General features: G+C 57.2%; 1 protein-coding gene across 4 annotated transcripts in view; it reads left to right on the top strand.

Moving 5' to 3' along the window:
- Positions 1 to 6,935, top strand: part of PFKFB3 (6-phosphofructo-2-kinase/fructose-2,6-biphosphatase 3) — a 73,317-nt gene extending 66,382 nt beyond the window's left edge. For 2 of the 4 annotated variants that reach the window (XM_086715018.1, XM_086715014.1), the window contains exons 14-17: positions 479 to 652; positions 2,084 to 2,106; positions 4,444 to 4,496; positions 6,103 to 6,935. In XM_086715018.1, the coding sequence (XP_086571144.1) occupies positions 479 to 652; positions 2,084 to 2,106; positions 4,444 to 4,486 (240 nt within the window). In that variant the 3' untranslated portion in view covers positions 4,487 to 4,496; positions 6,103 to 6,935. The remainder of the gene's footprint in view (positions 1 to 478; positions 653 to 2,083; positions 2,107 to 4,443; positions 4,497 to 6,102) is intronic. The other 2 variants (XM_086715017.1, XM_086715015.1) reach the window with 2 other exon arrangements.
- The last annotated feature ends 5,167 nt before the right edge of the window (positions 6,936 to 12,102 follow it).

The following is a 12,102-nucleotide window of genomic DNA, read 5'->3' as shown; positions in this document are numbered from 1 at the left end:
GATCCTGGCTCACGGTCAGCGCAGGGAGTCTGGCACCGACACCTTCTCCTCCCTGCCCTCAGTGGTTGACCTGAGCCTCCCACTCAGGCCTCCCTCCCCCTTCCTTGGCTCTCTTGGAGGCTGGCGGCCGGGTTCTTTTCTCCGACCTCATCATCTGCCGCCTTTGAATGACTGTCTGCAGAGCTGGTCTTGTGTTGTCCCTTCGCCTGCCTTGAATGTGTTGCGCTTGTCCGAGTGGGTGTCTTGGAATGTTCCGGCACAGGGGCTCAGGAGGTCATCCCTTGTTCTTGCAGACTGGGGACGCAGGACAGCATGGCACCCCTGCTGGTCCCCGGGGCCGGTCGCCGCGGTCAGTCTCGTATCTGGGAAATCCAGAAGCAGAGAAACGTTTTTGGTTTGGTTTGGGGTTTTTTTGGCTTATATACTTCCCCACTCCTTGTAACTGTCGCCTTCTCTCTTTTGTCTTTGTCTCGCTTAGGATGCAAAGAAGGGACCTAACCCGCTCATGAGACGCAATAGTGTCACCCCACTAGCCAGCCCCGAGCCCACCAAAAAGCCTCGCATCAACAGCTTTGAGGAGCATGTGGCTTCTCCCTCCGCTGCCCTGCCCAACTGCCTGCCCCCGGAGGTGCCCACGCAGCTGCCTGGACAAGTGCGTTCTCCCCTCTCCTTCCTCACAGTCAGTCTGGGTCGGGAGGAGAGCAGCCGTGGGCAGCGCGTGTGGGCGGTGGACGGGGAGAACGTGGGCACGCCCTCCCACGAGGTCCGTGACACCCTGGGGTCCTTCCTCGCCGACCTGAGCGCGCACACCTCTTTCCTGAGGAGCAGAAAACTGGGCAGAGCAGAAGAAATGGCCGAGTCTGCGTCCCGCTCACATTCCCGAACCCTTTGTTTTCTCAAACGAGATTGAAGACAAAACCCTAGAAGTTTCCATTCAGCTCTGGGCCCTTGGCCATGTGTGGCCTGAGGACGTCTTTTCTGTCCCAGGCCAGTGGCTGAGGACCTTCCTTACGTGCTCCCTTGCATCCGGTCCCCAGTTAGAGAAAAGCGTGTCCCCCTCCAGAGCCGGGTTAGAACCTGGACAGCCAGACTCGCAGGATGGCCTGGGAACAGCCACTTTCTTTCATCACGTAGTTACTTTAGCAGGTAGTAAAAACACCAGTAAGCAAAAACCTAGCTAGATTTTCCTTGTGTCATGTGCTACGGAGATTAAAAGCTGAAGGCTCTTGGCTGTTGGACATTAAGATTTATTTTTTTCAGAAGAGCAGTCTTTTCCTCGGTGACAGCCAAGAATCTTTGCCAACACGCGAGACATAGAAACTCCTGGGCACATATTTGGGGGCCAACTTGAGGCCTCCCCCCCCCACCTCCACTCCCACCCACCACATCTGGGCTCTTAACAGATAACTCATGGGCTGAATTTTGAGTCAGACTTACGAGCTCCCTGCTGAGGCCCACAGACTTATCCTGCATTTCTCCTCAAGCTCATTTGAATTGTGTGGTGTCTGGAATTGGGATGGGGGGGAGAGGGCCGTGCAGCCTCGGAGAGGCCACCGAACCTCTTCAGGCCTCAGTTTTCCCATCTGTGGAATGGGGGCGTGGCACCTACTGCAAGAGGCAGGGCCAGCGAGGTAGTTCGTGCTGAGCGGCCGACACGCTGGTGTCCCCCACAGGCAGTAGCTGTAGGATTTTACTGCGTTTTTCTGTGAAGGCTGAGAACCGAAGTGGTCTGCCTGTGACGCCCAGTTGTGGTGGAGACCGTGGGGTCATAGTTGGAAGTTCAGCGGCTGCTGTCGCAGACACGCGGGGGGCACTGGCCTGGGCCGGGGTTGGATGGTATGTGGGGCCGACCCGGAGGAGGGTCACGGAGGACGCGTGGCTGGGGCTCCCCCGACTTGGACGGGACTGTCCTTTTGAGGTGGCCAGGCCAAATCCCCGGGACGTCTGGAAGCCGTTGGGTGGGCCAGGCCGGGAGGCCGGACAGGGCTTCGTGTCCCCACAGAGGATGCCTTGGTTTCGAATGACTCGGGGCCTGTACCCTGTCCTCTACTGACTTCTCTCTCTCCGCTTTTTCTCTCTGCAGCCTTTGCTAGGGAAAGCCTGTTTGTAAGTATTTTTCTCTGAATCGTTTTGCCACTCGCCCCTCTTTCTCCTTGCTTGCGGGTTTGGCCTTTTGCCTGTGAAAATGCTGCGGGTGATGACGGGTTTTGTCATATCTGATAGAGAAGGATGGGCATGGGGGCGGAGGGAGGGAGGATTCATGAACTTCTAGAAAAGGAGACAAGAAGCCACACGGCCCAGCTGCCTTCAGCGCGTCTGGCTGCCGGCACTTGCCGCACACGGCTGGCTTCTCGCACGCCCCTCGGGGTCCCGGTTACCAGTGCTCGCGGTGGCCCGTGGCTTGACAGAAGTCTGCTTTTTCCTTCAGAGTCAGATTTCCGTGCCAGGCTGGGTCTTATGCCCCTTGCATTGTCTTTTAAGTTCTGTGCCTCCCCTTGGAGAGGCCTTGCGCGTTAGAAGGCAAAATCTGCAAAACAAACGGAGGACAGATTCTTGGTGGGAGTGTGGTGGGGGCTGCAGCCCTGAAGCGCCCCCCCCCCCTTCTGTCCTCGTAGAGGCTCCCGGACCCTGACACCCTGGGAAACCGTAGTTCTGGGTCCGGTTGTCCTGTACCAGTACGTGCTTAGCCTTAACGGTCACGTTCAGGGTCAGGTGCAGCGTTCCGGTCAGACCCTTGGTTTCCCCTCTCCTTCAGCTGGAGCTCTCCCTGCAGGAAGTTTCTGGTTAAGGGTCCGCCGGAGCGCCTGCTGGATAATTCAGTGTCTCCGCTGTTCCAGTGCGCCTCACCCCAGCCCCTCAGGTCACACCTGCCCGTCCTCCCTTTTGCTGATTAAGTTCTTTTCGCCACTTGATGCAAAAACTGAGCTGGCTTGAGGAGTCCAGCCTGTCAGCTTCAAAGCGGGGCTTGTTCTTGGAAAATAGTAGCGGAGCATGGTGCTTCGATTCCGTGGCACCGCCTGCGGGGAAATCTATTTTGGGATACTGGACAGCTCACGGCGAAAGTGCTTGCTCACGTGTGTTCCGTGCCTTTGGGCCTTAAAATAAGCCCAGGAGGTCTGCAGGGCAGTTCTGTCCCTTTTACCAGATGACTGAGGGGGAGGCACCTGCCTACGGCCGGCCAGCCGGTCAGTAGCAGAACCAGGACTTGAACGGGTCTCCTGGTCCTGAAGGCTGACTGCTTTCTCTCTGCTGGTTTCTGGGAACGGTCAAGGGACTGCTCACCTACCCCTGTCCCGGGCAGCTGTGAGGCACCGGGCCGAGCTGTTGGGTTTCCTTTCTAGCCCTTGCAGGGTCCCCATGCAGCCGCCCTCCACGGCTGGGTGTGTAACTGTCCGTTAAATTCAGTCTTAAAGACGAACCGCCCCATGTCTGGTACCTCCTTGAAGTCAGGCGTAGAACACGGAGTGCGTCTAGATCAAGAGTTCCCCTTGGTGAAAACGGGCCTTTGGATTTGGAGCCTTCCGCTTTTGCCTCTGTGCATATTCTGTTCTTTTTGGGCCGTGGCCTGATGTTGCCAGGAAAGAGCTCTTCCTGCTGGGAGGGTCCTCTCAGGCACATCCCCCCACCTTCCGAGGTTGACCTTGCCCGTCTCTGTGGCTAATAGTGCTTCCAGCTAGAATGCCTCCAGTTCAGCAGAAGTGTCTCCTCTGGACCCGCCACGCCACTCTGGGGTCCCAGCATCCAGCCCAGCCTGGGAGCGTGGGCCCGTGTCTGGGATTGCAGACTCCACAACTTACCGCTAAAATCGAACTGAGCCGGGCTTGGATCTCGGTTTTACTACCTTCCCTCTTTAGAATTCCGGGCGAGGTGACGCAATTCTGGCACATCTACTTCCTTGTCCGTAAGGTGGAGGCGGTGACACGTTGAGGTGTTTTTGATCAGGAGAGTATACACGTAGCATTTAGCAGAGTGCCCGGTGCGTACTCAGGGTCCAGCGGAGCATAGTCGTTATCGTGGGGAAGGTAGTGCCCTGCACTTTGGGGGGATGCCCGAAGCCCCTGGGCTTGCACTTGCTCTGTATTTTGATGCCCCCCCCCCCCGCCCCGCCGTCCCTTCCACACAGGCCAGTAGGATTTCTTCTCCTGAGTAGCAGGAGCACCGGGAGCCTGGGGAGCGTGGGGCACCCCTGGGGGCTTACGGGTCGTGGCCTGAGGACACCAGCGATCGTGGCTTCATGGTGAAACTGTCACGGTCGGTGACGACAGCCCGGATGGATGCAGCGCCCTGGGGGGCCACACTAGTGCTCCCGGCCACCAGACCATCCGGCCATCCTTGATTTTTAAGTTTCAAATGCACACTGAAAAGAAGATAGTACTAAAGATGTTTTGTTTTGTTTTTCTTTTCCAACATGTTTTCTTCCCTTCCCCCCACTATGCTTGAAAGACGAACTGTTTGTCACATTTTCTCAAAGTTTTCTCCCTACTAACCTTGGAAAGGTAAATGGCTCGGTGCATGCCCCTCTCTGTCCCCTCTGCATCTCCCCGAGTCATGGCATCTCAGCCTGTCAGGGCATCTTGGTCTGTGTGACGACGGGCCATCGTGCAGTATGTGACTCATACACCCGTGCCAGACGACTTGTGTCTTTCAAGAGCAGCACCATTGTCTCGAGGTCCTCTCTCTCTCTCTCTCGTTCCCTCCTTCCCCTCCGTGTGGCCTGAGCCAGGGCACCATGAGTGAGTGACGTGACGTGGTCCCCAGTGTCATTGTTGCATCTATCATCCGTGGGCGCTCGGAGCCTTGGGCGCGAGATGTCTGAGGGTGGGTTGAAGCCGGCAGGTGCAGCGGGACCTGGCAGCATCCCGGGCTCTGACCCCATATCGGGGGAGACTGGGTGCGAGGCCACAGGGTCCTCCTGGGAGACCCCCCACTCACAGACACTGTCTGATGTGCTCGTGACTGGAGGGTCGGGTGGCCTGGGCGGAGTCGGGCTGAGAGCGGGCTCAGGTCTGAGTGCGGGTTCTGCGAGTCCCTAGAGATTTCTCCACGGTGGGCCCTTGGTTCTGCCTGGAGGGGAATGGGCTGCCATGATCCTGCATATGTACGTGCCCAGCATCCACGCTCCCCTCACCCTGTCCCTTTAAGACTGTCTCGGTGGACACAGGGAGGGAAAGAACACTTACAAAAGTGGTGTTTCCTTTCTTTGCGGCGGATTCAAGTCAGGCAGAGAGCCTGCTGCTGTGCAGTGGCAGCTGTCATCTGTTCCCAGCCGATTGAAAAACTATTTTTTTTAACGTTGAGAGAGAGAGAGTGTGAGCAGGGGAGGGGCAGGGAGAGAGGGAGAGAGAGAATCCCAGGCACAGAGCCCGACGTGGGGCTCAAACTCAGGACCCATGAGATTGTGACCTAAGCCAAAATCAAGAGTCAGCCACCACCCCGAAGAACATTTTTAAGGCATTTTTGATTCTGGCAGCTTCTCAGGGGTGGGACTTGTGGCCAAGATTGCTTTTGTTGGAACAGGAAGAGAGCTTTAGTGAGTGACACCTGCCTTCTCTGCCTGGGTCCTCCCCTGTGACGTCCACTCAGCCCAGGGCACCTGTGTTCTAGCTGCTGAGCCCATGTTCCTAGAATGTGGGTTCTGGGGGCTGGAGCATACGGTCTACCTGAACCCTGTTGGGAGGAGAGTCCCGGCTCGTCCCCTGCCCGGCCGCGGGCAGCAGGAGGGCCCTGGGTGCGGGCGGGGGCGATCTCGAGGCGCGAAAGGGCCAGGCCCTGGAGGCTTCCTTAGGTGCTGGCGCTCAGTGCTCCCCAGAGCTCTGACCCGCCAGGGCCACCCCACCCTCCTTCCCCATTTAGAGGCAGATGCCTGGCCTCCCCCGGCCTTGCCAGGCCCTTCCCCCGGGCAGCTCTGGGCCTAACCCCCGCCACATTCCCGGAGCCTCCCCGGGCTTTCTTCTGCCCAGTTGGTGAGGACGCCCACCCAGGGTTGTGTTTTTCTGTCTGGGTGAAGTGGGCAGTCTCACATGCATGGCTTTGGTCTTGAGAAGCCTAGTCGACAGGAAATGCTAATTCCCCTTCCTCGCCCCTCTCTTCTCCTGGAAACAGAACATGAAGAGCACCCAGAGTGGCATCGACACCAGGATGCACTGAGGCAGGCCCGTCGGCTCCGTGCCAGTTCTGTTCCTGCAGCTTCTCCTTAGTGCTTTTCCACCCGCCCGAGGCCAGCCATCCCCAGGACGTCTTCCGAACAGGGTGGGTGGTGTAGAAGAGGGGCCCGCCGCTCAGACAGAACCGTGCCCCCGACGGCGGCTGAGACCCCAGGAGGCCCCTCCCGTGTGCGCACCCCGCGCTGGCGGCCCCCCCCACCCCCCGCCCCCAGCCTCGCTGACCCCCCACGAGGCTCGGAAAGGACAATGAGCGGTGGAAGAGGGGAGAGAGGGCCCTGAGGAGGGGACGGTGGCCTCCAGGCTCTTCTGTTGTGTTTCGTTTCTGTGATCCTGACCTGGTATGTTCCCAGCCTGGGGAGAGGACACGGGCCCCAGAATCCTAAAATCGAAGGGGGTCTAGTTGCTGAAGAAGAAGGGATGTTGAAAACTGTCACAAGGCTCTTCTGTGAGTCGTGGCCCCGGACGTTGCCTCGTGAGGGCAGGACTCGGGCGCGTGCTGGGTTGGGGCCGGTCCCGGAGAAGGAGGGTGAAGGCTCTGAGCCACCGTGCAGTGCGTCCACAGCTTGCCGGGTCTGCGTCCTGCCTCGGAAGAGGGTGACTCACGCACAGTGTGGTCGCGCAGGCGAAAGGAAAGGTTCTGCCGGAACAGTCCCGGGGCCTCAACCCCCCCAGGGAGCTCTGCTGTCTCTGCCCTCCCGCCTGGGCCCCAGGCCCCCCTGGAGCTGCTTGCTTTTGCACTTTTTCAACGGCAGAAGGTGGGACCATGTTTGGGGTTTGTGCCCGTGGGGGCTGGAGCTCGGAAAGAACATGGGGAGTCGGGTGCGCCCGTGCCATGGGGAGCTCGGAGGGACCCAGGAAACCAGCTGGAGAGCAAGTCATGTGGATCATTGCCAGGCTGACCCAGATGGTGGCACAGAGATGATCAAGGGTCACCTCCTTCCTCCAGGATGTTCGTCGCCTCCCTGTGCTTCCCAGGTGGGGATGGTGGCCCAGCCGAGACCTCACTTGCGGCCACTTCCTCCAGGAGGCTGCCTGTGGTCTCCTGGCAGGACTGAGGACTGAGCTCAGCCTGCTTGTTTTTGTGCAGCACCTGCCCTACGCCCAGCGGGTGCCCGGTGGCTGCGAAGTCCGAAGAAGACGGTGTCCTCGCTGGTGTTCGTGGCACCTGTGGCATCTTTTTGGGGTGGCTCACAGCAGGGAGACGTGTGGTTCGAAATACCTGTAGTTTCTGCCTCCTGGTTTCTCCTCGCTGCCTCCACGTCCTGGGGAAAAGGAGGTGTCTTGAGGCCCAGACAGAACGATTTGGAGACTCCGGCGTAGGATTTGTCCAAGTGACCCTTTGAGGACCTCTCAAAGCTGGAGCCAAAGGTCACTTCCCTTGCTTGCCCTCTGCTTTCAAGCCTGACGGTCTCGCCCCCTCTTGTCTTAGGGGACAGGCTCTGGGAGAGCGGCTGTGGGGGCTTGGACATCCGGAGAGGGCACTGGACAACGCGTGTTTCTCTGGTTGGGGTTCAGTGGGAAACTGGGATGTGCTGTAGATGCCCTGCGGTCAAGTTCGTGGGTTTCACACCAAAACCCGCCCCCTCCCCCCCACCTCCTTCCCAGCCGGGCACCGTGCCCGAGGATATGTAACATCTCTGTTCCTGTGTGACGGAAGAAGGGCTATTTCCCTTTCCTGCCAACTGAGTCTCGTCGGGTGGCGAGTGTGCACGGGCACAAGCATGTGCTTGTGGGTCGGTCTTCTCCCTGGCAGCCCAGCTCTCGCGAAACGGCTTCCACGTGTCCCTCTCTCTGGCCTCCTTTTCACACCGGTTGTCGGAGCCCACGCTGAGCTTTGACCCTTCCTGCCGATGATGCTCGTGGGGCTGGGTGTGGGTGTGGGTGCCCCGCCCGCCTCCGGCCGCTGAGGTCATTACCCACCGAAGCGAACATCCTGCACACGCGTTTGTCGGGGCCTAGATGAGGCGACAGAACGTGCCAGCGGACGAGGAGCGAGACCTCAGAGGTTGCAGAAGGCTGCCCAACCGAAAGCCGTGATCGGACTCGAGGCGCCAGCTGGGGGACGTGTTTGACCTGCACTCACGGGGCTCCTGCCACTCTGACTATGGCCTCTCCCCGCCCCCCTCCCCCGGCCCCCCGAAAACCACCTGGGACCAATTTTGTTCACTTGGCATAGTTGTTTGTGGGCGGGTTTCCCCTCCTCATTCTGTCCGGAGACCGTGGGTGAAGCTCGTTGTTTGCGGGCAGCAGAGGAACGGCCGCACCAATGATGTTTTTCGTTTGTAATACTTGAAATTTATTTTTTTATTATTTTGATAGCAGATGTGCTATTTATTTATTTAATATGTACAAGGGAGCCTGAAAATAGAAAGCTGTATAGATTGGGTGTAGTTCGGTGGTTGGTTTTGGGGGGCCTTTTACGTGTGACTCATGACTTCTCTGTGTTCTGTATAGTTGTCTGAATTAATGACCTGGGATGACGCTGTGCCAGCTTTCAAACAGGGGATGCTTTTCAGAAATTTGTATATTTTGCAGTTGCCAGAACAATAAAATACCTGATTGAAATACGCTGATGAAGTGCGCCCCTGGTCCTTTCTGGGGGGTCGGGGGGGGGGGGGAGGCGGGAAGAGAAGTCTTCGGTTGACGCTTGTGGTCCACGCACCGGGTGGCTATCGCCGGGCTCCTGACCGACCTGCCAGCCGTCATCTTTAAACAGGACGTGCCAGTACCGATTGCCAGCATTGATGCGTTACGGTTGACTAGAATCCGTGGTGAACACTAGGGCTCCCTCTGGTTCCACGGGTTTTGGCCAATGCATGCCCGTGTAGATGTCCATTACCACAGACAGAGCGCCCAGCAATTCGCACCCCCTTCACCCCGTGTCCTTTCCCCTCAGCCCTTTGAACGGCAGCAGTGTCGCTTACACAAGCATCGCCCAGTGGGACGGGCCCTGGGCGGATTACAGGAAGCCATTGTGTTTCAGGTTCTGGGTTCCTTCCACCACCCCCCCCCCAGCCCCTTTCTGGTTTCTGCTGGGGGAAAACAGTCCACGTCTAGGACCAGTCTGCCACACCTCGAGCAAGTTACTCTCCTTCCGCACCTTCATCCCTACCGATGAGGACGCTCGCAGACCGGGCTGAGGGCTGAACGAGAGCCCGGAGCATTTCCTTCAGGCAGAGGATTGGCGCCAGCAGTGCCCTCACCGGGTCCGAGTTTTCCTCCACGGGCCCCACTGTTAAAGACTCCAGAAAGAGCCCTAGTTCTCCCAAATTCGTCTTCGGGCGTCCCTGACGCGTTCTCCGCCCCAGGTGTAAAGAGTTGGGCACCTCCATTTGAAACGGCTCCCGAGGTTCTCTGTAACTGGCATGGCGGGCAGAGCATTTGGGTAAAGGGCCTTGTCCGGTGACTGGGGTGCGAACACCCCCGTGCGGGCCGGGCTCGGCCCACCCTTCAGGCCAGCCTCTCAAGTTCTGAGCCCACGCTTCAGCGCTCGCTGTGCGTTGGGTGCAGGGCTTGGAGACGTGGCCTTCGCAGATGTGGGTCCTCACCCCCAGGTCGGGCCGGTCTCTCAGGTCATGGCCCCAGGAAATTAGAAGGCCGTCCTGAAGGAGGATGTGTGCACGCTTTCAAAACCTGGGCCTGCGGGGTGATGGGAGTCCGCAGGTGTCGTGACCTTTTGGGCAAACTCTGAGACCCATCTGTGTGTGACCTTGGGCCAGAGCTATAATTACTGGATAAATATTGACGAAAGGGTGACCAGGTGGGTGAGTCGGGGGGGAGGAGAGGGGCAGGAAGCCGCAGGACGGTGGATGCCAGAAGGAAATGGATTCGTTCACTGGGTCCCCAACGTGAGCCAGACACCCTGTGGCTCTTTGTACCTTGAAAGCCAGAGCAGGAGTTCCCCTGTAGCAGATACAGTCATTGTGCTAAGTACTAACAGCTACAAGACTAAATAAATACTGAGTTAATGATCTTCAAGTGATCCTTCGGGGCGCCCTGGGAGTTAACCTGCTGTTGCCAGGCCCGTTTTGCAGATAAAGAATATGAGACTCCCCGAAGGAAGGCAACTTAGCCCTGAGCGTGGCAGGCCGGTTTTAGTGGTTCCGATCCAGGTCTCTGGGACTCTCAAGCTTGTGGCCTCAACCGCTGTAAAATGTCGCCTCCACGTGGCCTGGGTCTTTCCACAGTAACGGGAGTTAGCAGTGCAACAGGTGAGGCGTCCGGTGGGCTTTAAAAGCTGCTTGCCTGTCGGGCCGGGAGGATGGGCTGGCCCTCCCCACGTGCTCCCTGCGGTGCTCGGCTGCTGCTCAGGTGGTCAGGGTCTCCAGAGGAGTCAGCAGCAGCAGCAGCAGCAGCAGCACGTCAGGCCCAGATTTCCGAAATCCCCAGGTCATGCCCCAAATCTGTCTTGGCAGAAGTTCCTCCAAGAATTTTACTGGCACTTCCAAGAGGCAGCAGATAGATAGCACTGGGCCAGAAAGGTGGGCGGCCAGCGAGGGGTGGGGAGCGAGCATGAGGGCGTTTGGAGGGGCTCACGGCGAGAAAGCAGCTGGTGGCTTTGCTCTCAGCAAGGCAGGGCGGTACCTGCGTTCTTTAAAAAAAATTCTTTTTAACGTTTTATTTGAGAGAGTGCAAGCCCGAGAAGGCCAGAGAGAGAGGGAGACACAGAATCCAAACCAGGCTCCGGGCCCTGAGCCGTCAGCCCAGAGCCTGATGTGGGCCTCGAACTCACAGACTGTGAGATCATGACCTGAGCCGAAGTCGGATCTTAACCGACTGAGCCTCCCAAGTGCCCTGGCACCTGCATTCTTTATGCTGGAGGCTCCCACCTGCAGTCCAGACCCGCCGGTGGGAGCCTCCAGCCAGCCCGACTCTCCTCTCCCTCCGCCCTTGGCTCATTTAACATTTTTCTCGCCAGCGTCGTTGGGGATATTTTTTGTAAACGGGATGTTTTAATAAACAGAACTGGGAAAATTAGTCCGCTAGTTGAGAAGAAGCTAATTAGATCATAGCATTGCACTATCCATTTTGACCTCGGTGTTAAAAAAGGATCAAACTGGGGCGCCTGGGTGGTGCAGTCGGTTGAGCGTCCGACTTCAGCCAGGTCACGATCTCGCGGTCCGTGAGTTCGAGCCCCGCGTCGGGCTCTGGGCTGATGGCTCGGAGCCTGGAGCCTGTTTCCGATTCTGTGTCTCCCTCTCTCTCTGCCCCTCCCCCGTTCATGCTCTGTCTCTCTCTGTCCCAAAAATAAAATAAAAACGTTAAAAAAAAAAAAAAAGGATCAAACTGTTGAAAAGGAGAAGAAAATATTGGGTGGACAAAAGTCCAGCTTAAAAGCAGTAAAATAAACCACAAAGGAAATACTGAGATTCCACAATGTAACTATTTTAACTTCAAAGTCATTAACAACCGTTGTAAGCAGAAGGGAAGCAACACGCTAAGAAATTTTGCAACCAATCTGTTATCCTAATTATCCTAAAATACAAATTGGAGACCCATCCAGAGTGATCAGAAAAATGTGCAGACTCTCCTGGATTCCCAAAGGCTTTTATTTAATCTTTACCCCACACCTTTGCAATCTTATTTTCTTTTTATGTTTATTTATTTTAAGAGAGAGTGCAGGGGAGGGTCAGAGAGAGAGAGAGAATCCCAAGCAGGCTCTGCATGGTCAGCACAGAGCCCAAATGCAGGTCTTGAACTCACGTACTGTGAGATCGTGACCGGGGCCGATACCAAGAGTCAGAGATGTTTAACCGACTGAGCCATCCAGGTGCCCCTGCGATCTTTTAGACTAAAGACAGGGCAACCGAAGTCTGGTGGGGTTAACGCTATGAAGGTTGTTTTATACACTTCATTTTGAGCTCACATTTTTTCAACACAGCATGAGTGAGTTTAAATCAAGATTTTCTCGGCAGGTGAGCAGGCTTTACAGTCAATG

Source organism: Puma concolor, chromosome B4 (genome assembly GCF_028749965.1).
Source record: "Puma concolor isolate L17-30 chromosome B4, mPumCon1.1.hap2, whole genome shotgun sequence".
Taxonomy (NCBI): domain Eukaryota; kingdom Metazoa; phylum Chordata; class Mammalia; order Carnivora; family Felidae; genus Puma; species Puma concolor.
Note: the sequence above shows the minus strand (reverse complement) of the source record. Positions and strands in the feature narration are given on the sequence as shown.